At 42.6% G+C, this 27,386-nt stretch overlaps 1 protein-coding gene across 1 annotated transcript in view; it reads left to right on the top strand.

Moving 5' to 3' along the window:
- The first annotated feature begins 15,545 nt into the window (after window positions 1-15,545).
- UBASH3B (ubiquitin associated and SH3 domain containing B) overlaps window positions 15,546-27,386 on the top strand; it is a 107,256-nt gene continuing 95,415 nt past the window's right edge. Inside the window, exon 1 of the mRNA XM_074936587.1 lies at window positions 15,546-16,114. Coding sequence (XP_074792688.1) covers window positions 15,954-16,114 — 161 coding nt within the window. The 5' untranslated portion in view covers window positions 15,546-15,953. The remainder of the gene's footprint in view (window positions 16,115-27,386) is intronic.

Below are 27,386 nucleotides of genomic sequence, written 5' to 3'. Positions count from 1 at the left end.
TTTTTTTTGAGCCTTAAGATCCAATTACAAAAAAACAAATAATTTGTACTTAAAAATAGAAGCAAACAACAAAACCCCACCTTAAGTTAGAATCTACCCCAATCTTCTAGGCTCCAAATGTGAAGCTCTGCTTCAGTCAAGCCCTTTTAGCTACTATTACAGAATTTCCTTGATTGCCTCTGTGCACCTTTCTTGTTACTCCGCCTAAACACCTGTGCGAGATCTGATCAGGAAGTTAACTCTTTGCTTACTGGGATTCAGGTCATGCACCCTATTGCAATTATGCATTGCTTCCCAGAGACTATTTGAAAATGGCCATTTCAGAGATAAGATCCTGATTCTAGGTACAGGACTTTAAGCTTAGGGGTACACCCACTGAAATCACACTTGCACATCTCACTTTGTCACCCCTAAAATGCGGCCAGCCCTAGGCAGAAATGTGGTAGCTGTTTAACAGTGGTTAGGTTTAGGGCAGAAATTAAAGAACTCTTGTGCTTGACTTCAATGGGACTAACTCACAGGCTGAAAGTTAAATCTCATGCTGAATTGGATGGGGATTTAGATTATTAAATAAAACTAATTCATTTGGCTTCTTTTGTTTATGGATCAGACTGGCTTGGGGGTTATTTTTTCTGTGCTGACTGAAATTCACTGTTAATAAGCAGCGATCCATTATCCACCACTAACAAAGCACCTTACAATATTCAAAGAGCAGGCTTTTGGCTCACACTCCTATTCCAGCTAAATGGACTAATGCAGTCTCATTATAGGTCCGACGGCATGGCTGAAAACCTCATCTTCAATCTCATGCTTGGCCTGAGAGTCCTGTATCTTGCTTCATCTTTTCTTCTCCCTGTTTTGTAATAAATAATTGGCAGGTTTCCAGCTAGGAGAAAGTCAGTGAAAACAAGCCATTTCAGTCCTGCATTCAGATCACCTCTTCCCTCTTCACCTGACCTGTTGTAAACATTTCCTTCAGCGCTGTTCAAAATCAATGGATAAATGGCACCAAATATCCCTGGTATTCTATAGGCAGAACGTCAGGTAAGGAAGAATTTAAAGAAAGCCCATTTTATAAGCCATAAGGTTAACCCCCATTAAACAGCTACTACATTTCACCCCACAGGAAGCTGTTTTTCAGTCATGGTGGTGAAGTGAGAGGCAAGCTGGCAGGCAAAGGGTATCTCAATCTTTCCTGTCCCATGGTACAGCAGAAAACGAGTTGGGAATGCTTTCCCCTGAAGCCCTGAAGAAAGGAAAGCAATATAAACAGGGGCAGCATCTAAACCCCGGATCCAAAGACCCACCACAACTTTAGGGTTGTTGAAATTCACACCCAGGCTTTTTGACGAGACGCTCCCCCCCACCCCCAATTGCTAATATTACATGCACAGCTGGTTTACTTTTGCTATAAAATATTTTCACTGAAAAGGCAAATTCACAACACTAGCTTTAGCACCTTTTTGTTTAGTTTTAGTTTCAATTCCAATGGTCATTAATAGAGCTAATAATAAGTTTCTAATTCTCGTCATAGTCAATAAGAGCGAATCATTCTAATTATTTTAGGGATGCCTGGTTGGGGGACACCTGCATTCTGAGCAATTTTGTGTTACTAAAAAATGGTTTTCTAAAAAGCTTCCAAATCCTTTGTGAAAATGTATTGAAATCTTTGAACCCCCAAATCAGCCATGTTCTCCCACCCCTAGACCTCACCCTCAAAATCCCACTGTGCAGAAACCAGTGGATACAATTCTTCAGCCTTTTTGCCAGAGAATTTAGAAGAAGTAAAATAGTGAAGTAGAGAGACTGGGACTTACAGAGGTGCAGTCGGTGTCAATTACATTCTAGCCCTGGATAACTGATAAAGCCCTGTTTGAAATACGACATCCAGTTTTGTCACTGTCATAATAAAGATATGACATATTTAAAAGATGGTAGACCTGGGAGCAGTTGGAAGGATAGAGTGACTCAAGCATCATAGTCACTGAATGAGGCTGGAAAAAATAGCTCTGTGTTCTCTAAACAAGAGAACCATTCTTCCACTGACCCTGCTGTGTCTACACTGGGGCTTAGGTGACACTAACTACAGCACTCCAGCCATGACATTTTTCACAGCCCTGAGTGACATAGCTAGATCATTCTAATATAAGTGTAGGCCTGGCCTGAGAGAGGACAGTTTTAGAGGCATGCAAAATCCTGAAGAGAACAGGTAAACTGAAGGAGTCTATTTAAAGTACTGTCAAACAGGAGAACAAGGGAACACCAACTTGACCCAAGTAAGATACAATCTCTACAGGAACTCAGGATGGATTTATTTTAATTTGCAGAGTGAGCTCACAAGATAAGCAACAGGAACAACTATTAATTAGGGATGGTACCCCTCCTTCCTTACTCTGGCGAGAAGTTATTCACACAAATAACTCCATTGCCTTCTCAATGGGGCTCACAATCATAAGACTTTAGGAAAATATCACCTGAACTCCAACTCATACAGGAAAAAAACCAGTCCTTTTTTTGCCCTCCTCAAACAGTTCAGGATTGTTTCAAAAACACCATAACTGGGATCTGATTCTGATCTCTCCGATGCTGGTTTCAGCCAGGTGTAATCTCTGTGACCAGATTTACCTCAGAGAGAAGAGAACTAGGCCCTCAGTCTTTTTAAACATTCCTTTGGGGCACTGCTTTTCCCCAGCATGGGCTCTTCCACACAGGAGATGGGTAATGCCATAGTCCCATAGCACCACACACCCTCCCCTCAGCCTTAGGGAAATTCCATGCCTAATGCTGAGCCAGTCAGCATGATCTCCGGCTGTGTGGCCTATAGCACAGTGAAGCACCCCCCCTCAGAGACCAGCGGGAAGGCTACAGCAGGCAGAGCTTACCTGGAGTAAGGGAAAGGATAATATTTGTATTATTATTTAGCCTCCAAGATGTGCTAGGTGCTTCACACACACTTTTGAAGATAAGGTCCCTGGCTTCAGTCTAAATAGGCAACATGCAGAAAAGGAATGAGGAATACCGACGGACCATGGGTTGGCAGCAGAGACAAATCCCTCTCATTTCCCCAGGAAGACACCCCTACTCCTGATGGGGCTATTCAGTGGAAATTCCATGATTCCAGGAAAGGAATTGCTGTATTCCCCTCCCTCCCCCACACCGCACCTCTAGGTACAAAGCAATGATTCCTCCTTCAAGCTGTTCTGATTCATCATCTCAGCATCCCATAGCTATTCAGGCATGTTCAATGGTGCCTCAGATATCCAATTTGTTCAGCTGCCCTAACTCACACACACACTCCTCCCTGCACCAACACCTTTCTTTTGATTCTCTCCTGTAGTTCCACAAATGGATGCATTCAGCTTTTGCTGTTGGGATACTCTGAGCCGTTTGCACAGCGCAATGAGCACAGAGCCCAACCTGGAACTGTACAAGCTGCACTGAGAAAACTTCTCTCAGCCAAGGAAAAAAATCAAGGAAATCATCTTCGTACGTGTCATACTTTAATCAATCAGGAAATTGACAGATGGACTCTTGCTGCTTGAGGCTCATTGATACGCAGTGAATACATAATTCCGAAAGCAAAGATGAAATACAATATTAACATCAAACACAAGAGGGAACTAGAGCACCAGAATATGGTGCCGGTGAGAAGGCATACAAGACATTTAAAGCCTTTTTGAAAACCATCTGATCAATAACCAGCCTTTTCAAATAATTTGGAATCCTTACCTAGATAGAATGGTATAAAATAAACTGTTCCTTCCATTATAGTCCTTTTGCCTCAGTTCCTTAGCACAGACCCCCTGCATTCATAAGAAGTTCCATTAACATCAATGCAACTCCACATGGATGCAGGGGTCCATCCTAATAGATTACATATCAGAATCAGCCTATGCGTGCGAAGTCCTGCTAGGCATGGACCCGATTCAGGAAAGTATTTCAGCACATGCTTAACTTTAAGCATGTATTTAAGTTCCATGGGACCTGAATCAGAAATCTATATGAAACATTTAAAAAAAAAAGCGATCCAATTTTTTTTTGTTTAAATGAAGATATTATTTATCCTATTTATTGACAAACCGGCTTTAAAAAGACAGTGTTAACACACCGGTATAACTGGAATCAGAATCTGACCTCTTATTTTGATGTCTATAGCACTCTCTGGATCGGTCCTGTGTTTATTTTTGTGGGTTATATGGGAAATCTCTATTTGATTTTATGGCAAAAAACGGAGGGGGGGGGGGTTGGACGGCCCTTTAAATTTAATAAGAAATTTTATTCTTTCTGTGAACTGCTATGGGATGATTCAAAAACGTTATTGCAAGTTTATCCTTCTCTGTTAAATTCTTTAGGGATTACTGTAATTTCTATAAAACCCTATTACATTTCTGTAGAACCCTCTTGGTTGACTCTCTGTTCTAAGAACTACAAAGAACTTTTCCATAAGAACATGGACTGACAGGCACTTAAGGAACTCTCATGAGAAGTTCCTTGTTGCTTTTCTCTGAGGTTCAAGTCTCTCATGCTTCATTATTACTAGAATTACACTGCAAGTAGTGGCCAGAGGCTTCAGCTGGGGCTAGGCCCCATTGTGGCTGGCACTGTACAAATGTATAGTAATTGACAGTCCATGCTCCAAAGACCATCTTCGTTATTATTATTGGGGTCTCATTTTGATTTCCCTGCCACTGCTATGAAATCAGCATCACCCTGTTGACTTTAGTGGGATTAATGTTAATTTACAGTGGAGTAAGCGATATCAGATCCCAGTTCAAGGACAACTACATGAAAGCATTGATCTCAAAGCCAAACTCTGTATTCTCTAAAATGAGGAGTGTACAGTGCAGAAAAGTTATCTGGAGTCAAACAGAATGAGAAACAGATGGGAAATGGTTTGCAAACAGGTTTTTGTTTTGTTTTGTTCTGATTATCATTCAAAATCCTAATCAGAAAAAATGGAGAAAAATACAACTGCAAGTCACTTTATACTGACGTGCACTGTGCAAATGAAGATACAAAGCAATAACAAAGCAACACATTTATTTCTATGTTATGTGTTGAACATGGCATCAAGTCTTACTTTAAGCCTAGATCTGAAAAACACGTATGCGTGTGCTTAACGTTATGGCTGGCAACAGTATTCCTCCAAGTAGTGAAGTTAAGCACATAGAATCATAGAACAGGAAGGGACCTTGAGAGGTCAATCTAGCCTAGTCAATCTGCCACTTGTGGCAGGACTAATTATCATCCCTGACAGGTGTTTGTTCAACCTGCTCTTAAAAATCTCCAGTGGTGGAGATTCCATAACCTCCCTGGGCAGTTTATTCCAGGGCTTAACCACCCTGACAGTTAGGAAGTTTTTCCTGATGTCCAACCTAAACCGCCCTTGCTGCAATTTAAGCCCACTGCTTCTTGTCCTATCCTCAGAGGTTAAGAAGAACAATTTTTCTTCCTCCTCCTTGTAACAACCTTTTACATACTTGAAAACTTTAGGATACTTGAACACTGTTATGTCCCCTCTCAGTCTTCTCTTTTCCAGACTAAACAAACCCAATTTTTTCAGTCTTCCCTCATAGGTCATGTTTTCTAGACCTTTAATCATTTTTGTTGCTCTTCTCTGGACTCTCTCCAATTTGTACACATCTTTCCTGAAATGTGGTGCCCACAACTGGACACAATACTCCAGTTGAGGCCTAATCAGCATGGAGCAGAGTGGAAAAATTACTTCTCGTGCCTTGCTTACATCACTCCTGCTAATACATCCCAGAAGGATGTTCACTTGTTTTGCAACAGCATTACACTGTTGATTCATATTTAGCTTGTGGTCCACTCTGAACCCCAGATCCCGTTCCACAGTACTCCTTCCTAGGTAGTCATTTCCCAGTTTGTATGTATGTGATTGATCCTTCTGAAGTGGAGTACTTTGCATTTTTCCTTATTGAATTTCATCCTATTTACTTCAGACCATTTCTCCAGTTTGTCCAGATCATTTTGAATTTTAATCCTATCCTCCAAAGCACTTGCAACCCCTCCCAGCTTGATTAGAATCATGAACTCGATTGTTTCATGATCACTTTCACCCAAGCTGCCTTCCACTTTCAAATTCTCAACCAGTTCCTCCCTATTTGTAAAAATCAAATCTAGAACAGCCTCTCCCCGGTAGCTGTCTCCACCTTCTGAAATAAAAAATTGTCTCCAAAAGAATTTATTGGATAATCTGTGCCCTGCTGTGTTATTTTCCCAACAGATGTCTGTTGAAGTCCCCCATCACCACCAAGTCTTGTGCTTTGGATGATTTCGTTAGCTGTTTAAAAAAAGCCTCATTCACCTCTTCTGCCTGGTTAGGTGGTCTGTCCTAGACCCCGACCATGACATCACCCTTGGTTTTTATCCCTTTTATCCTTACCCAGAGACTTTCAACAAGTTTGTCTCCTATTTCCATCTCAAGTGTCTATATAAATGTTTAATATATAAGGCAACACCTCCTTCCTTTATTCCCTGCCAGTCCTTCCTGAGCAAGCTGTACCCTTCTATACCAATATTCCAGTCATGTGTATTATTATCTCACCAGGTCTCTGTGATGCCAACTATGTCATAGTTGTGTTTATTTACTAGCATTTCGAGTTCTTCCTGCTTTTTCCCACATGCATAAGGTTTTCTAGAATCTGGGCCTTAGTTTGTGAATCTGAATAAAGCTTTTTTGCAACTGAAAAGTGCTATGTTTGTGCTGACTGCTATTTTTAAAGATTAATGCCCTGGCCAGAGAGACAGAATGTGTTTTATCCAGTGCATTGCTGAGTCAGATTAAAGCAATAGCAATTGAAATCAGCCCATCTTGTGGATTTAGATTCTGTGCGCTGTGAACCCAAAATTTCATTAGAACTGGGACTAAAATGCTGTGTGGGCCTGGTGCTGGCTGTCTTCACGTGGGAGAATGTCATTCGCTGACAGGATAACAGAGCCAGTAGATCATGTTTAGCCTATAATACAGTGTAGATTTAGACGATCCATTTAAATATGATCTGATCCTCAATATTTGGTGGCTTAAGTGAAACTATTCTTTATATCACATAAGTCAGATCATATTTAAATGGATTTAAAGCTATATCTATTTTTTCTTCCCCAATAACCCTAATTATAATTTTATTTTTGTGTACTAAGGGAAGGTCCTCTGTGTACACATAAATATACACACACATGCACAACAGACATACACATTTTTAAATAACCCCTCTTCTGTGTTATAAGATATGTGCTATTATAGGGCAACTTCAAGCTAAAAATCGTACTGTATCTTTAAAAACGGCTGACCTGTGTTCCAATTACTAAAACTGAAACATCTGAAAAAAATAGAATTTGCATGGACCTTTCTCCATTATTGCTGTTTTATTTTACTTTTTTCCCATTTCACTTCCGTTACCCAGTGAAACTAGATTAGTCATTTTTGCTATTATTTATAGTCAGACTTTCACGGTCTATTTCTCCTGCATTTACACAATGTTATCGTATCCAAAACTGCAGAGGAAAATTTTGAGAAACTCATTAAAAATGGGCCAAAGTTATCCCTGGTGTCACTCCACTGACTTCAGTTTATTACTAATCTCACTGATGCCAGTACAACCCTACTGATTTCAATGGAGTCAACACCCGGGACCTAAAACGTCCAATAATTCTGTTCCTGTAAGAATTAGTTGTTGTTGTTAATTTGCTTTAGTTGTTTATCTTCCCTGCCTTTGTTGTTTTAAAGCTGCAGAATCTATTATTCTCCTAAACAATTTGACAAGGATCTCCCTTCAAGCATATATGAATGTGGCCAAACACATCAAAACAAAAATAATAAAATAGAAAGCTACCATAAAAATAAAAGCCTTTTCAGAAATTCTGCAAACTTTGTATTGCCTCCTGCCGATGAGCATATTTTGCTGTCTGTGTGGGAGGAGGGAAATCCCAACAGCTTTGCATTGTATCAAGTTATTTCTTGGCTCACACCCAAGCAAATAATAAGACAGTAATAATAATGAACCAGATACATACACCTATAAGAGAGACAGACATAAAAATACAGCTGATGGGGTAGCTCATGTACAAGAGGCTTTTTAGTTCAGATGTTCTTTTTAGAATTCTGGTGCAAATTATTTAATCGATTGCCAGACTGTCATTCTGCTAAAAGGGATGAAGACTTCAGAACAGAGCAGGACAGGAACTAGTTAAGCATGCATCTCAACCAGAAGGGTGAGCAGATGTCCCGATTTTATAGGGACAGACCCAATTTTTGGGTCTTTTTCTTATATAGGCTCCTATTACCCCCCACCCCGTCCCGATTTTTCAGACTTGCTGTCTGGTCACCCTGCAACCCAGCATAAGTGGATTTGATCCTGACATTCTAACTGGTTGTTTCAAGGGAAAGATTTAGAGGGCCTGATCCCGCTTTCAGAAGGAGTTTTGCCATAAAATTTCAATAGGAACAATATTAGGCCCACAGAACGCTAAAGAGTATACCTCCTAGCAAAAATATTACACTCTGCAGAGGATGGATGGAGAACATTCAGTTCCATAAGAATGCTACAGATACAAATGGGCCAGAAATAGAGCAAACTCAGTATTTTTTTGGCATGCTATTTCTATAGCTTGTCTTTAGGGCTTCCTTGGAGTAAGTTACATTACTGAAGACCAAAATCATTTGGGTTGGGACTTCCGTAGGAGCCTATGGGAGTTGGGCACGCAACTCCCATTATATCTGGGTATTGATCTCCTTTATTCCCCTTTGAAAATCAGAGCTGTGTTTATTTACTTGACACACACAGTATGGGCTTCCCGCCCACACTACCCGACCTCTCACCCTGACCCAGAAGTTTGTTCATTCTTTATGATCCATTCAATCCTGGGCCTGTCTGCTAAACCTGCTAAACACGGTTGCCAGCTGTTACCAAATGCAGTAATTCTGCTCTCACTTACGCTGGTACAACTCCACTCACTCCAATGGAACTGCAGTCATGTAACTTTGAGGAGAATTTGGCTCAAGAGGAACAAGATTCAAATCAGCAAATCATTTCACACACAGACGCACCAGAAACAAAAGACTCCAGCTGCCCTGACTCACACAGAACTCGCCATTGCCTTCAAGCCAAAAATAGTTCAACCTGCCTTTTAAAATATTTTATTAATGATTATGATTATTTATTAACCGGGAAGGGGGTGGAGTTGAAAGTTATGCAAGCTCAGAGCTGGACTAGAGAGCAAGAAAGTTCAAAATGATCCTAGTCATCTCCTACCCTGAATATTCTGCATACACACCTCTTCACTGATCTTTCTTCTCTCATGTCAACGTGTCTGAAGAGAATATTAGCAGTTCACTCATAACTGACTCCAGTAGTTAAAGCTATGATTTGCATCTGGACTGGCCTGCTCAGAACCCCAACCCTAACCAGGATCTGTCTGTCTGTTTCTCTTTGGGGGCAAATGGAGGGATTGGGGGATTTTATTTTTAATCCAGAAAATATCTCCTGAACTTGAAGTAAACCCAGGCAAGTACAATCAAGCTCTTCCTTCTTTGTGGCCTGTGCGGACAATCTGGGCCAGATTCTCAGCTGGTGTCTATTGAAGCCAATGGAATTATGACAATTTACACTAGCAGAGAACTGGCCCTTTCCCATGTATTCCTGTTGCAGTTTCTGGAGCCATTGGCTCTGTGGCACCAAACGGTTTGATCATTAAAGGCGAGTGCTGAGGACCTAATGAAGCCTGAGACTCAGGACAAAAACCTGAAGTTAAGCAGGTACAATCCTTCTAATACCTTCTGGACAAAATATGGATTCCTGTTCTCCGATAGCAAACTAGAAGTTATTTTTATTTTTAAATACTCTGGAGAGACTCAAATATTATGGTGACTGGGGAGATGGGCATATTAACAGACAGACAGCTGGATGCCAGAAAAAGGAAGAAAAATCTCTCCACTAAGCAGAACCCTGTTCAATTATCATTTCAGCCCAGTTATTGGACCCCAGAGAGGTATAAGATCTGGACAAAGTTGTCTTAGGCTTTAAGGCTAATGGACATCAGGAATGTCGTTCAACCGCATTCCCCAAACAGCAGTACTCGCTCTGAACTTGTCTAGGTGAGCCTGTAAGTTTCTAGCAGTGTGAGCCACCCAATGGCACCCACAAAGAAAAAGTCAGAATTACAGAGAGAGCTGGTTGAAATTTGCTGAATTTCTATTTTTTGGCCCCCCAAAAAATCCACCACAAAAAAAGGAAATTTTGACTAATTGTTCACAATTTTTTTTGGTGCTTTTCAACCAGTTAATCCATTTTTTTAACGTTGACTAAATTTTCTATTGAAATGTCATTTTGATGGAAAAAATGCAAAAGAGCTTTCGACGATTATTTTTTGTTTGCATTTTTTCAACCAGCTCCAGTTTTTGTGTGTTCAAAAGCTTGATCCTGCAAACACTAACAAATTGTTAACATAACACACACACACACACACCCCTTAGAATATTTGTGTCAGTAAAATTACTCCAGTGTGCAAGTGGTTGCAGGATCAAGACCCGAAAGGCCTAAAAACACATGTCTTATTATACCTTACTGTTTAATTTACTATTTTTTGGATCAGGTTTAGACTGCAGGAGCTTTGGGGTGGGGACCATCTTTTTGTTCTGTTTTTGTGCAGCGCTTAGCACAACAGGATCCTGGTCCATGACTGGAGCTCTGAAGTGCTGCAGCAATGCAAATAAATAATAATTATTGTTGGCTACAATAATTTTAGCCATGTTGGTCCCAGGATATTAGAGAGACCAGGTGGGGGAGGTAATATCTTTTATTGAACCAACTTCTGTGGGTGAGAGAGACAAACTTTCATGAAAAGCTTGTCTCTTTCACCAACAGAAGTTGATCCAATAAAAGATATTACCTTCCCCACCCGGTCTGTCTAATAATAATTTTTATGATTATTCAAAAGCAAACTCTTGTGTGAGCTTTTTCTGAAAGTATTGGGACCTTTTTAGGAGGAGGAAGTTGTGGAGGAGGAAGACAGCCCCACCCCTTCCCCCGCTTTATGTCTCCTGCTCTTGTGGTGTTTATTTCACCATATTTCTATTGTTAGTCAGTAAACCACTCCACTAGAGCAGAAAGGTGGGTAGCCTTGACCTAAATTCTTTATGAGCATGATCTTGTTCCTATTGAAGTTTACAGCAAAACTCTCACTGACTTCATGTGGCTATTTCAGAGGACTTCCACCCAAAATAAATAAAATATAAATGGTTCTGTAGCATTTCTTCCACTGTTGAGGGAAGTGATATAAAGAGACCCCTCTAATGTACTTTTCCTGTAGGAGGAGAACAAGTAATATTTGTAAAAAGAAAAGGAGGACTTGTGGCATCTTGGAGACTAACAAATTTATTTGAGCAAAAGCTTTCGTGAGCTACAGAGGAAGTGAGCTGTAGCTCACGAAAGCTTATGCTCAAATAAATTTGTTAGTCTCTAAGGTGCCACAAGTCCTCCTTTTCTTTTTACAAATACAGACTAACACGGCTGCTCCTCTGAAACCTGAAATCATATTTGTGATTCACTGAGGACCACTGCTATTCCATGGTAGTAGAATCGCATTTGAGCACGGGACATGCATCGGCCCGTATTCTGCACAGGCATACGTATGTGCATTGTGAGTGGCAAATCAATAGAATTACTCTCAGTGCATAAGGTTAAGCACTTGCATAAGTCTTTTTGAGAGAAGAGCAGGTGGAGAAATGAAATGGGGTGTGTGTGTGTGTGTGTGTGTGTGTGAAAATTTTCAAACATTTTGAAATTGTTTTAATTTCACAGGTTTTGGCATGGGGTGATTTCTTAAAAGTCAGGAATTTTTCACCAATATATATATAGAGAGAAAGAGAGAGAGAGAGAGGTGTCAGGATCAAAAAATGTTCAGGTTTGTCCCTTATTGATTCTACCTTTTCCATCCTTTTGTTCTGTCACTGAAGACAGAGGAAGGGAGAGGGAAGGAAAAACCAAAAACATGAAAAATCAGACCACTGGAAATATTTCTGTTTTCAAGTTTCATTAAAACAAGGATCTGAAAAATTTAGAAATCAGGAAATATTTTGGTTTTGGGGTGGGGGTGGGGACAGAGTATGTCCATCCTACAGTCATGGGGATATGATTGCAGTTCAAGGGGAGTACCAAGGGGAGATGGGTACCAGAATTCTTTTCTTCTGCCGCGCTTCCCCCCCCAACCCCAAGAAATATCTGAATTGGTGCCACCCTTATTGACTTCAGTGGGGATGCGTGAGGGTGCAGCAATCCAGCTACAGGCAGTGAATTGCAGGATCAGGCCTTAGACTATACATGCTATAGTGCAGGGTCTGTCACTGACTATACATTTGTGCTGTGTTTAGCCCTGGCCCGGTTAAAGCCTCTGAGAGCTACTGCAATAACAAATTACTATTATTTCAAGGTCAAGTAATGCATCTAGAGCAAAGAAAATCAAGCACTACCTGGAGCATATCCAGAGCCAGTTAAGAAATACAATAATCTGTGCAGATCTCTGCTGGCCAGCGCCAACTCTCGCGCTTGTTATACTTGCTTATCAGACTTTTCTAGACAGCTGTTTGCAGTATTTATTTTGCTGTGAGAGTCGGGGAGTTTGGGTAATAAGAAAGGATTGATGCTAACTTGGGCTTTTACATCTCATCCATTACAACCACGGATCCAATACAAATGGAATCTTTGTGCAACACCTTGCACAATGGGGCCCAGGTCCATGACGAGGGCTCCTAGGTGCTATGGTAAAACAGATAATAATCCTTAATTTGAATGAAGAAAAGGAGGACTTGTGGCGCCTTAGAGACTCACAAATGTATTTGGGCATAAGCCTTCCTATGAATGCATCCGATGAAGCGAGCTGTAGCTCATGAAAGCTTATGCTCAGATGAATTTGTTAGTCTCTAAGGTGCCACAAGTCCTCCTTTTCTTTTTGCGGATACAGACTAACACGGCTGCTAGTCTGAAACCTTAATTTGAATGGTGATTCCACCATTAAAACTGCTACTGAAACTACTGGCCTGATTCTTGTCTCACTTAGAGCAGAGTAACACCACTGGGTGAAATCCTGGTCCCATTGAAATCAATGGCCAAGGTCCCATTAATTTCAACAGGACCAGGATTTCATTCACTGGCATGAATGGAGTTCCTCCTGATTTACACCAGCCCAGCCTCCTTGTTCTGACGTCTCTTTGATCACAGAGGTTCAAAGTGACTTCAGAACAAATACAGAGTTGAGCAAGTGGTGTTTTGTATATTGTCCACTTGTGCTTTAATTTTGATGGGACTTTAGCCCGGCTGTCACTGTGAGAACACAGATGCCAGTTTAATGCTGATGGGCTGATCACAAAATGTTGCTCTCTCTCACCCTGACTTTGGCTAAAGACTAAGGAAAACACACTGCTGGGAACTCTCCTGCTTTGGCAAGAAGATGGAGTGGGGATCTAAAGGGCCATTTTCCATCTATTACTTAACTGATTCTGTGACTTGAAGGAGCTGCACATGTGACATGAAATTAACAAGAACATTTGTTTTCAATTCCTTTTTGAAAATGTTATTAATGATGCTGGGAACAATCCTGCCAACCCCAAACATTTAAAAATCATGAGTCATCACCCCTCTCAAAATCCCCCATGACACTGGCTTAAAAAAAATCACAAAATTTATAAAAATAATAAGTATGGGGTTCTTTTTATTTCCCTTCTCCTTTAAGGCACCAAACTTTCAGGCTTTTCTCTGCAACCACGAGAGCTAAAATCTTACTCTTATTTTTAAATGAAAGCTGAGATTCTTACATAACAACATGATTCCCTCCAGGAGCTAAGACTTTAAGAAAAACACCATATATCACAAGAGTTGGCAATACTGGCCCCTTTGTTGTTTATGGGTGGGAAAGAAGGGGTGGCCAATATTTGAAGAGAGAGGGACAGAGAAGTTTGAGAATGTGCAGAGGGGCGGGGGGGGGGGGGGAGAGGAATAAGAAAAAACTAGAGGGAAAGGAGACAAAGGAGAGATGAGGGGAAGGAGGATTTGCATAGATAGGATATCTTGAGAATAATCTCCCTGGTCCACCTCCCATGCACCCTAAAATGTGATACCCTGAACTCAAATACAATAGCACACAAACTTCAAAAATACTTACCGCACTAAAGAGCAAAACACCCACCTTGTTAAAGATAAAGAGAGGGTGGAGGGGGGTTGGAAGAGAAGGAAAGAGTCATATACAGGAGCAGGCATTAAAGGAAGGAGGCAAATCCACGCAGAACATAGGTGCCATTGGGCAATATTTGACAAGCGAGGAATAGTGGGCTGTGCAGAATGATCCAAGGGCTACAAACAGGAGTTAAAGTAAGGGGATGGATCACTTGAAAATTGCCCTGTCCTGTTTGTTCCCCCTGAAGCATCTGGCATTGGCCACTGTCAGAAGAAAAGATACTAGGCTAGATGGACCATTGGTCTGACCCAGTATGGCCGTTCTTATGTTTCTCACCTAGAGGGAGAAGCTTCAAAGAAGAGTTAAGTTCCCCCATTCCCATTCAAAAGCCAAGGGGGAGTTTACCCTGCTCGGTCTGGCTTGGGTAAGCATTCCCTTTCCCTCAATAGCTCCCTCTGCTCATTGGCCGGTGTGATGAGAGCTTCCCACTCTTGTTTCAATCTTCTTTAACCACTGCCTACAAGTTGCCTACTGTCAGGGCTACCATAGCAATGCCTTGCTCATCTGATAGTCTTAGGCAGAGCCCCAAATAGGCTGATGGTGACAAAGTGTGCATTCCTGTCTAGCCTGACCCATTCCATTTATTTATGTGGAAGATGATGGGCATTTCTGCATAATTCAAGTCCAAGCCATGCAGCATGTGATAACTTTCCATGCTTCTTAAAATAAAATAATTATTAAAATCTTCATTTTGATTAGGTCCAGCAATCGCTGGGGTTTAATATGGCAATGAATTGGTGAGTTTGCATGTGGATCACTGCCCTCTCTTGGCTGGAATCAGAATTGCACAACTGTGGGTCATATACCCTATAGTGTTAGGAGCAGACTGAGATGTTCAGGCTGTAGGGATTGTGCTTCAGGAGCAGGAGGAGCTGAAAGCTGTCCCCTGATGCTAGGAATCTCCTAATATGCAGCCTTAAAATGACAACAGCAAGCCCTAAAATGGCCACGGATTTGCTACAATAACAAGAAGTCAGAGTTGTAATTTAGATGTTCAGTTTCTCCAAACAAGTATCCCATGACAAAACTTTATTTTTGCAATTTCATGCTTTGATCAAAAAGCAGGAACAAGTACTGGGAGTTGACACATTTGAGTGTAGCTGTCCAATGCAACCAACCAACCATGTAGGGATATTTTGAGGAACTGGCTTTTTAGGTTCACAGAAACAGCCCCACAAACTGGGATACTGGGTTTGTGTCAAGAACAGCAGTGCTTGTTCAAACCATTCAGCAACGCACACTGGTTAAATGTCTGCGGCTTGGTATAAAATCCACTGCAGCTTTAAGAGAGGGGAGGGTTTCCAGGAGAGGAAAAGGCAAAGCCTGCCCACAAGGGCTTCTTTTTGCCTTTCTGATCCATTCAGAAATTACTCATTGCAAATTCCTGACTTTTCAAGAGGAGGAAGTGCGATTGCATGGATTTCATTTGCTGCACATGTGTGGCACAGAGTGGGAAAGAGACTTCTCAACTGGGGAGCTAGTCCAGCAACAGCGATGACTTTGTGAGAGCTGGGGTGGGGGGTTGCTTTACACCAGGAAGCTGTGCTGTATGTTTCCACGCTCAGCTGCTGAGACAGAGAGAGAGAGACACACACCAACACAACAGCAGCCGCTTGCCTTTCTCGGTGTGTGGATCAGCTGTCTCTCTCTCTCTCTCTTTTTTTTTTCTTTCCGGTGTGTTGTTGTTTGTGTGTTGCGATGGCTGAATGATGGCCCAGTACAACTCCACACCACACACCATGGCTGCCAAAGAAGATCTCTACAGCAAAGTCACCCCCAGACGAAACAGACAGCAGCGAACGGGGACAATCAAACACGGGTCGTCTCTGGAGATCCTTTTATCAATGGGATTCCCCAAAGCCAGGGCGTAAGTTGGGACATCTTTACTTCCCCCTCCACCCTCTGAACACCCCCCCCCCCACTCTTTTCTGGTATAAAGGCGAGCTGGTTAAAGGCCGGGGGGGGGGGGGTAGTGCAATTTCTGGTTTGCATGTTGATCCAGGGTAGAAGGCGTGTGTGTATCTGGGGCGTTCTCTCGGCGAGGCAGGAGAACGGGGTGCGATGGGCAGCTGCCTGCGGTGGGTACCCGATCGCTCGGTGATGCAGGTGCGCCTCGGCCCAAATGGCCTTTGCCGATTTCAGTTTTCGGAGGAGGGGTTTGTTTAGGAACCGGGGCGCGGGGGGGTGGCTTTGGAGGAGAGGCTCCGCTCCGAGCTGTTGAACTGCAGAGGCAGAGCCCATCCACTGCAGTGGTTTGCAGGCTGGGGGTGTGCAATTTGCAGGGAGGTGGGAGCGGCGCGCGTGGATCGCCTACTCATGGCCAGGGAAGAGACCCTGCTCCCTGGAAGGGCTGGTCTGTGCCAGGGGCTTTAAAGGCAGGTGAAGCAATGAGCATGCACTGCAGCAGCCCCGGCTGGGGCGTTGCTATTTTACGGCGGCTCCGTACCGCGGTTATGCATCCAGGCTCATGGTTTTGATGTCAGGATGCACAGCCTTGGCAAGGTAGCAACAGCAGCGGCGGCGCACAAATCCCGCGGCTCTGGAGCAGCCGAAAAATCAAGCTTGTTCACAGGACTGTGAACCCAGGGCCAGGCCTGGCCGCGGAATGGATGCGCTGAGCACCGCTGGCCTGTCTCCCGATCCTGGTGAGAAATTGCTTCAGAAGTTTTGGATGTCCAGCTTGCTCCAGCTAGACAGGAAACTGGACTTCAGCAAGGTGCAATTAGAACCCATTTCCCTTCGCCCTTATTTGACAGTGGTTATTCCTCAGCAGTTATTTTAGCTCCTGCAGTCACCTGAGATCATGTCTGTAACCTACGTGCCGGTGAACTCAATGAAAGCAGTGTTCAGAAACCCCAGACCTTTGTAATCCAACGTCCCGTGTTTTTCATGCGCAATTTAGCAATAATCTGTTGTAATATTTCTTTGCTGTGCTCAAAAGTCATTCGGCAACAGCCTAAATATCATGTAATACTGACCCTCCCCAATCCCCTTGTTAAAATGATGACTACTGAGTGGGGTACTTTGGCTGTAAAACAAACTAGGGGAATTTGGATGATTGCTTGATCTGCCCAGATTTGCCTTTTATAGTTGAGATATCAGAACTCAGCTGGTTTCCAACTATTTTCTGTACAGATTTTTATAGGTTCACAGTTACACATGATTTTAAGGACAGACATCATCTATAGATTCATATGACCACCACGGCTTTCACTAGAACATACACACACACTCAAAATCCAATGTGCGTTTTCCATTGTCCTACTTATGCTCTATATGTGTGTCAATGATCTGTAGCCATATAGAGAGAGTGGGATGTAGCATTTATCAGGATGCTTGCAGATTGGCACACCGAGGAAGCAATGACTTAATGCACCCAGATTGGATGGAAATGCACTAGCATATTACTCAGTCTAGATGGGGGAAAGAAATGCTTGATATGAAAGATAAAAACAATGATTACCTCTATGACGGTGATGTCTAGTTTGACAGCCAGCTATTTTACCTGAGTTACCATGCCGTTCACATCCTTGCTTAATAAAAGCTTGCTTCATAGTTGCAGTACATAAAAATGAAACCAAAGCCTAGATAGACCAGCTGGGAGAGGTTAAATCCAAAGAACAGGTATCAAAAATACCCCCAAACTTAAAGGCTTATTATCATAAAGTATTTGGACTCAGAGGCGAAACCAGCTAGTTCTTTACATACAACAGGATACTATAATAGTATATTTAACTGATAAACTTTGTGCTGGAATTGGATGACTCAGTGTATAACATAGCTCTTGGCACCATATTCCAGTCTGCTGATAATGTTGCAATTAAACGGTTATTAAAATGTGAGTAAGAAGCAAAACAAAAATAAAAGCGGATTGGTAATTGCTGCTGCCAGTGGTGTGCTATTATGGAATAATCCACAGGTCAGTGGTCAGGCTCCCAAAAGTGCAGGGTTTATAAGCAGCACAGAGCACATTGTCGGGATGATTTCCACAAGATTGCTGCTTCCCAGAAGAGGCCTTTTATCCAAATGCTCATTTCTGTGCAAAGGGAGGAGACTGAGGCTGAGATTTTCATATTCAAGTTTCTAGGTACTACCACATTATAAATGACAACCACAATAAAAATACATAAGGCTTAATATAATTGCCGTGGCTCTGGGTAGGTCAGTCAACCGATTGAACCTGGGACTGCTGGTTCTAAAAGCAAGACCCTCTGCTGCCAAAGCCCAGCTCTGTTAGCCAAAGCTGTAGCAGGCTTATCAACCTCTATCGGTAGGTCTGTACTTCCAGCTGGGGCTGCAATTCCCAGCTCGAGGAGACACATCAACACTAGCTAGCTCTGGTTGAGCTAACACCCTACTGAGTGCAGCTGTGGTGGTGCAAGTGGCAGGTGGGACTAGCCACCTTGAGTATGTGCCCATCTGAGACAATAGGCACGTGCTGGGGGCACCCAGCTCGAAAGTGTAGACATACCCTATATGTGGTTCCGCCATCACTGTAGGAGAACAGAGTGGGACACCAAGTGGGAATGAGTTCCATGTGCAACTGGTGTATTCAGGAAGTTCACAATGGATCCACCAGGCTTCCATCCCACTAGATCAACTCTGCCACTTCCCCTACCGTACACGACCCCACGTTCCCATGGAGAACACCGGGTTGAGCTCAGCACTGCATCATCCAGGGGGCCAAAGAGGAGTCAACACACAAAGCTACACCACTTCCTGTCTCCGACCTCAGCAGAACCAAGACGTTGTTATGTTTTGGCCCTTGGTAGCTATGGAGTACCAGCAGGAGTTAGAATATGGGTATTTATTACTTCACGATGGTCCTCAAATTAGAGGGACTCGGTCCAATTTCTACATAGTGAAATCTTTTCTCTCCGGTGTTCCAAATGTGTTTTCTGTGCTGTTAAAACATGTTTGCCTAGTAACAGACAGAGCAACATAGCAGCATTTCAGTAAAGAGGCGCCTATCCCTCCAGGGTTTGCGCTAATGCTGGGAGAATACTGAGAAAAAAAATAACTGGAGCCTGAAATAAATTCACTTCCCCCATGTGTGTGCCCCCATCACGCTAGCTTTTTGCAATTATTCTAGGCTGAAATTCCTCCTTGTCCACAGGAACAGCACAAGGTCTGTGCATCACTTAAGCTCTTTGGGCTTTACTGGGACTTAAGGAGGATTCGAGTGGTGCTTTGAGCCTTGTGTTGACCTTCTGTGCAGGGATGAATTCCACCTCTAATGAACGTGTTTATTGATGGGAATGTTCCTTGACAGAGCAATTTTTAAGGGCATACTGGAAGAGAGTGAATTTCAAGTATGTAATCATGCTGGAGCCAATCGCATCCAGCCATGGAATAGAATATACCGGTACCATGCCCACAAGCTATTTGGGGCAGGGACTTCATTTGTACAGCACTCAAGACAATGGTGTCTTGATCCTGGCTCGAGCCTCTGTGTGCTACTGTAATACAAATATGCGTAGTACCATATGTCTAATCAAAACCACTTCCATTTCAAATACTGAACACTCAGAAGCAAGCTGCAGACCAAGGGATTATTTGGTCAACAGTTTTAAATAGCAAATTTGTTGAAGATCCCAATCTGTTCACTCGGTGAACAGTAATAAAAGAGGCATAATTAATTGAATAAGCAATCCCTTACAAATTACTCTTCCAGATCTGCTTTTCTCTCTGGAGTGCCTATTTTTCCCCTTTTGAGTACTTCTTTAACTGTTTTTGGAAGTAATGAGACAGAAGGCTTTTTGCATACTCTGGCTTTTAACAGATGAAATTCTGCATCCTGGCTCGAGCAATAGCTTGACTAATTAAATGGTCTAGTACATGTGCTGCAGTTCCTAGGTTCAGCATTGGGGCCTCTGAACAATTGTGTACATCTGTGCTGGAATGCATCCAAGAGGGAAGCATGGGGCTGTGCTGTGCAATTGAACATAGATACTGCAATTGAGTTAGCAGCTGTAGGGAAGGAACATGGAGAAATGTTTCAGCAAACATACAATTGGGGCCATATCCCACTATCATTCCACATATGGAATTTTCATTGACTTCACTGCAAATTCTGCTCCAGGACTGAGGGATTATTATTATTTTATTTGTATTACAGTAGTGCCTAAAAGCCCCATTGTGTTAGATGCAGAATATACACATAGTCAAAGACAGTCCCTATCTCAAAGATCTTTACAGTCCATATAGACTACAAAAATGGGAAGTATCGATATCCCCATTTTAGAGATGGGGAACTGAAGCACAGAGAAATTAAGTTACTTGCCGTGGCAGAACTAGGAATTGAACTCACATACCCGAGGCTCAGTCCAGTATCTTAATCATAAGACCATCCTTCTTCTCTAAGAAAAAGAGAACATGTCCCTTTAGGAAATGAACCCTGTCTTTGAATGCATTTCCCACTGTTTGCAGCATTGTTGCAGCTGTGTTGGTCTCAGGGTATGAGGGCACAATATCTTTTAGTGGACCAACTTCTGCTGATGAGAGAGAGAAGCTTTCGAGCCACAAAGAGCTTTTCTTCAGGTCGGATATAACCTCACCCACCTTGTCTCTCACATATCTTACCGCTTTTTTTTTCTGTAAAAATAACAGAGTGAAACTGATTGGAGGAAATGAGAAAGGTGAATAAAAAGGGAAATGGAGTAATCATTCAGATAGATTGGCTGTAATACACCATCTTTATTTTGTATAGTGCTTTTAATGCAATCTGTATTATGAAATGCATTACAGATTTAAATAACGTAGTTACAACATGCAATAATAAACAGAAGGAACTAAACAATCAGAGAAGGGAGGAAAGAAAAATGTTCACAGGAGAGCTGGAAATCTGGATGGTTGACTGGGCAGAGAGTTATAGGGAGATTGTTCCATGCGTCTCAGAGAAGGCATTTGCACCAAGAATGACAAGAGTGAAAAATGGGACAAATTAGATGTCTGTGGACAGAAGAAATATTAAAAGACAAAGAGTAAAAATTTTCAAAAGTGCCTACGTGACTAAGTCCCATTTTCAAACATGCCTTAGGAACTTAAGATCATAAGGGCCAGATTTTCAAAGGAATGTAGGTGTATAAAGATGCAGATGGGCACCTTGTGGAATTTTCAAAAGCACCAAAGCAAGTTAAGTGTCTAACTCCCATGGACTTTAGTCCTTGAAAATCTGGCCTTAAGTGATTTTTGAAAATGGGACTTAGGATCTTAATCCTTTTGAAAATTTTGCCCCAGGTCTGCAAGGTCAAATTCAGAGACGTTTTTAGAAACCAGGGAGGACAGCTTGTCCTGAAATGAATAGGGAGCCAAGGGAGTTGTTTGAGGATAGGGGCTGATGAGGTAGTCTTATTTTGAAAGTCAAGGAATTTTGTGGGAGGCTAAGAGAGTGTATCCTATAAGGATGGACAAGCAAAGAAAAACTTGTTTTCCAGAACTACCTCGACATAGTCTGCATACAGCCCTAACACCAACACTTCTGAAGCCCCGCATAGCTGTTAGTTGGTCCACTGCTTATTCCTGGACAATGAAGCAAGGAAGCTACACAGTTCAGATTTTAACATGTCAAAGAAAACTTAAATGATACAGTTATTAGTGCAGAAAGTCACTAAATATTACAGAGGAGGTTGAGAAAAATATGATTTTACACTCTCTATAGCGCTTTTCATCCCACTCTGACGACCTGTGAAAGGGAGCCACCTCTGGGTTCAAACATGGCAGCTGTTTAACAGTGCACCCTAATGTTACACCAGCTTTTAGGAAAAGAAAGTCAGGATACTGTAGGAAGCTGAATCTGCAAGGCAATTTGGGAAGACAGATGACTGCAATCATCTGAGTTGCATTCTGGCCACGACATTAGATGTGGCATCCCTAATCATTTTTGAAGAGGACTTCTATTAATTACAAGTGGTCACTCTTTGTATGTCTCATTCAAAAGGCAGCGACTCCCCAGTGTTACCAGACACCATACTGGGACATTATTTCTATCCTGGGTTAGGCCCCAGTCCTTCATTGAGCTCCTGAATGCACACTCGTGTACTCTGGGGCTCTGGATGGGCAGGCACAGGCATCTCTGGCACAGAGCTCATTGCTGTATCCAGGCCTTAGAGAGAAGAGTGACGCCCATTGAATTGCCTTCACAAGTTCTTGCAGTGCTTGCAAAAGAGACCATCTGACTCAAGTGCTGACCAACTCTGTCCCTGTGATAAGATCACAACCTAAAGTGCTTTGGCTGTAGCAACACTGCGTCCTTGCTTGGAGGTATTTTATACATAAACCACAGCTTGACCTGTCTTCACAGTAATCCTGTTTCTACAGGAGGTGGGAGGGGAGCCGAGAGAGGTGAAACAAAAAGACACTTCTGCCACATTGACAACCAGGACACTTGTGCCTTGGAGATTGGGGAAACTCAGACGTTCTTGTCAACTGCTGGAAATGGCCCACCTTGATTATCACTACAAAAGGTTTTTTCCTCCCCACCCCGCTCTGCTGCTGGTAATAGCTCATCTTAAGTGATCACTCTCCTTACAGTGTGTATGGTAACACCCATTGTTTCATGTTCTCTCTGTACATAAATGTATTTTCCACTGAATGCATCCGATGAAGTGAGCTGTAGCTCCCGAAAGCTTATGCTCAAATAAATTGGTTAGTCTCTAAGGTGCCACAAGTACTCCTTTTCTTTTTGCGAATACAGACTAACACGGCTGCTGCTCTGAAACCTGTTTAAGAACGGTGCAAAGATTGCTCATAACAACCATGCCAAGGTCAATGAGTCATTGGGATATTTGCTGTGTAAGTGCCAGTAGTGCAGAACGAAAGCTTCCCAGTGGAAGTTTTTCTTGTACACCCACCTTGTTTGGGGGGCAGGGAAAGAGCTGCATTGCACCTTTGTGCGGTTAGCTCCCCTTACTGGGATCCTGCATTTAAATATACAAATAGCATTAAGTAATGAGTTCCTGGTCTAGAGACAAGTCAGCAGGATCCCCATGATCCTGCATCTCAGAACTCTATATTGCAGGGCTGTCAAACCTTTACAATATCCTGGGAGGCATTAGCAACTTGCCAGGGCCCAGTGGACCTTTGCCCATTTCGATATCAAAATAAATGCAAGCAACATAACATTTGCTTGTTCTTGTCCTTCTCGCTGGTGATTTGTCTTGGGGGCAAAGGGCTGATCTTGTTGCCAATGACTTCACCAGCTTCAAAAGATAAGTAGATGGGGGTCAGGGAGAAGTGCCATGGCTCTACCTCTAACACACCAGCCAATAGGTGTTTAAAAAGAGAGCAATTTTGTTTGGTCAAATAGATTTATTTTGTTTGTTTGTTTGTGTCCCCTGCACTCCCCGACTTTGTCAAATGTCTCTGGGACTTGGGGGGGTCTAGTGCACTGTTTCACGCCAGGCCAATGTCATGCAAGTCAACGCTTGTTAATGGGGGGATCATTATGGAAAAATACTGACAAAAGGTTAATGCTGCCGCTGAGCAAGCCTAGAAGCTTAGAGGCAAAGTTGAAGATATGTAACTCTGATAAACAGCGAGACCTTTAATAGCTTGACACTGAAAGAGGTTTTAACCATATTTCACTTACACTCTTCCCGTCACCGTTATTACAAGCAATTTAAAGCAAATGTCATTTCTTCCTTTTACATATTATTAAGGAGGCACTGCAGTTCATGATAGTTCAGAATTAATCATTTGCGGATAGCGACTGCTAAATAATTTCTGCTGGAGAGGTGGGAGTGCATTAGACATATTTTTCCCCTCTCGATTCTTAAAAGCACAAAACTTACTATCTTCTCCACCCCCATCCCAACAAAATATAAACAATTCTTACCCCACTAGGATCTGATCCAGTTCCCATTAATGCTCTGATTCAGCAAAGAACTTAAGCCCATCCTTAACTTTGAACATGAGTAGTTGAGAGCAAAGTGCTCTGTATTTTCCTCCTGATTATGGAAGGGATGTTTTCAGTAACATTGGGGACACTGGTGACGCATAAAGCAGTACATTTCTTTTCCTAAACTATACCTTATTTTGGGGGGGAAGGACAAGATTTTTGCTGCAAAATTCTATTTCTCCTGTTTTGCACTAATATAAAACATTACTGTTTTATTTATATTGTAATAGCAACTTAGGAGCTCTGATCATGGACCAGGATCCATATATATATAGTGCTAGGCGCTATACAAACACCAAACAAAAAGAGGGTGTCTGCCTTGAAGAGCTTGCCATCTAAACAGATGGCAAGAGACAACAGGTGGATGCAGACAGTCAGACACAGGGAGAGCACAGGAGACAGTGTTGGTCAGCACGATAGGTACTGATCTCAGCATTGTCTCCAATAAGAGCTTTTAGTCTTGATTCTTCTCATTAATAATATTTTGGTAAAATTCACCCCTGTGTAGAAGACTGGTGCAAAGGTCTAGGCACCACTCTTTTGAGGATAAAGTGGAACTTAAGTAGTACATACGGCCCTCTGTACAGAGGTGAATTCCATCCTATGTAAGTTTCAGAGTAGCAGCCGTGTTAGTCTGTATCCGCAAAAAGAACAGGAGTACTTGTGGCACCTAAATTTGTTAGTCTCTAAGGTGCCACAAGTACTCCTATCCTATGTAAGTGTAATTCTAGCTAATAGTTAGCACTTTTCATCTTCACACAAGGTTAAAAATAAATGAAGTGAGCTTCCCAGACCCCATGTAAGGTGAGTATTCTCTCCATTTTACAAATGGAGAAATTAAATCAGAGAGGTGCATTGACTTGTTTGAAGCCACAGTGATAGACTTAATTAATTAATGTTAAGTTTTTTGAATAAAGGGTACGATAGAATTACACAGTATTATTCTGATTTCTCACGCAAGAACCACATTCCTCTCCACATATGATTTTTTTAGTTTATTCTCCACAAAAAATATTTCCCTTCATCGCATGCTTGAAATGAGTGTGATTGGTAATTAATAGTAAATGTCAGATAACGGTATATTACCAGTGGATAAACTGCAATCATTTCTCTGAGTCAGAATTCAGACCGTTCTGAAACATGTGGGGGGAGGGGGGTCTGATTCTCGTTTAGGCTGGCAGCGTATAGGCTTACAATGAGCCTAAATGTCAATTACATATACACCCAGTATGTTACCTTCACGCTGCTTTACGCTGCTGGAGTGGTGTAAAGTGCCTTAGAGTCTACGAGTATCTGTCCAAAAGGCCAAGTCCTCGGCCGGTGTAAATTGGCATAGTGCCATTGACTTCAATGGAGAAATGCTAATATATATCAGCTGAGGAGTTTGCTCCAAAATAGCCTGGTTCTCATTTGCACCAAGGCCCCTTCATGCCACTCTGCCAGTGGGTTCTTTTGCACCAGTCTGGCAACGCAAAGAAGTTTCAGAGTATGTAAGAATCTGTCCCCAAGTCTTTGGGAGAAAAGCTATGTCGGCAGTATTCCTCCCCTCCCCCGCAATACATTTTTACACCAACTATGCAATATCTTTGTAAATGGTGACTCACTGCTTCTGTGCCTCACAGGCCATTATCTACACACCTACAAGATGCCCATTACTGCCTTCAATAAGAGCACCTGGGGGGCTTGAGCACACTTTAAAGAGTCACAGCACGTAACAGAGAATGCAGGGCTGCTTCCCAGGCACTGGCTATGCCGCTGGCCTCCTACGTGGTGTGATCATTCTGGTCTAAAATGTGTCAGTGTAAATTTAGCCAAGTGCAGAGGGCTGTGAGCAGAGCGTGACTCAAGATGGCTCCACGACTCTGAGCCCTATGCACTGAAGGAGGCCGGAAGCACAGAGCCTCTGTTACGGTGTCATGGTGAAATGGTATGCTGTTCCATTGCAACAGGGAAGTTGGGTGGCAACTGGCATCCTAATGTCCCATGGATCCATGTCCGCTCACCTTCCATCCTGTTCACCTACACTTAGGGTGACCAGAGGTCCCATTTTTAAAGGGACAGTCCTGTTTTTTGGGACTTTTTCTTATATAGGCGCCTATTACTCCCCACCCCGGTCCCGTTTTTTCACAGTTGCTATCTGGTCACCCTACTACACTTTCTTCTCATCAGTGGCACCTATAGACCTATGCAACCTATAGCCACGATGCTGCAACTGTATCATCTGCAATGGCAGACTCCCATGCCAGTGTGAACTCCCATGGAAGTCAGCAGGGCTCCATACATCATAGGTGCTGGAACTAGGGGTGCAGGAGCACCCCCTGGCTTGAAGTGGTTTCCGTCATATACAGGGTTCACAGTTTGGTTCAATGGCTCGCAGCACGCCCTCTACACATATTGTTCCAGCACCCCTGCCGTACAGGCCCAAGATTCTTCTTATCTGGAGCCAGCTGCAGGATCAGGGCCTGTCACACCACAGTGGGACTTGCCCTTCCAGTGTTTTTTGGACTTCATTTTGATTTTACAAAATTGGTTCAATTTTGCAACAACAAAAAAACTACCACAAAAAAGCTGCAGTATTTGCTGTTTTCTCCCTAATGTCCTGCTCTCAAGAAAACACAACCCTTACTGGAATTTTCAGTTTCAAAATCAAACTTGGTTGCACTGATCCTTCGCCATGAGGCTTAGTAGATATGAAGACTCCTGCTCAAAAGCAGATGCATGGTAACCAGGATCAATGTATTTGAAATAATTGCCAACAATCTGAAAAGGGCAGTGATGTCTCAGAGCATTGCAAGTCGTTTTGATGTGAAAGTTGTCGGATAGGGACATGGCTTTTAACTCCCATTTGAAATGCAGGGCAGTGGGGGAGCTTTTGCAGGAATAGCACTTCCGTGATTTAGTCATAGATATACAGGGTACCTGACCAGTGCATCTTGCTGGGGCTTCCTTTGTCAGTCAACCTTAAAACAGGCTCTTCGGAGTTTTTTTTCAGTCAACGCTGGACTCCTGCTGGGATTCTTTTGTTGTTCTCTCAGGAAACTCCTGTGACCGGCTGTTGATTTCTCTGCCTTGTGTTTGGTTTTTGGATGGGCCATGCTGGTGCTAACTGGGTTTTAAAAGAAGTGAGTCAAGAGTGCCAAACTAAGTGGGAAATTAGACTGGACAAACACACAGTTCTGTAAGAGGCATGTGTAAGAACTGGTGGCTGGAATTTGCTGCATGGAACTGTGCAGCCATGTTG

Source organism: Natator depressus, chromosome 22, assembly GCF_965152275.1.
Source record: "Natator depressus isolate rNatDep1 chromosome 22, rNatDep2.hap1, whole genome shotgun sequence".
NCBI classification, from domain to species: domain Eukaryota; kingdom Metazoa; phylum Chordata; order Testudines; family Cheloniidae; genus Natator; species Natator depressus.
The sequence above is the reverse complement of the archived record's forward strand: the minus strand, read 5'-3'. Positions and strand labels throughout refer to the sequence as shown.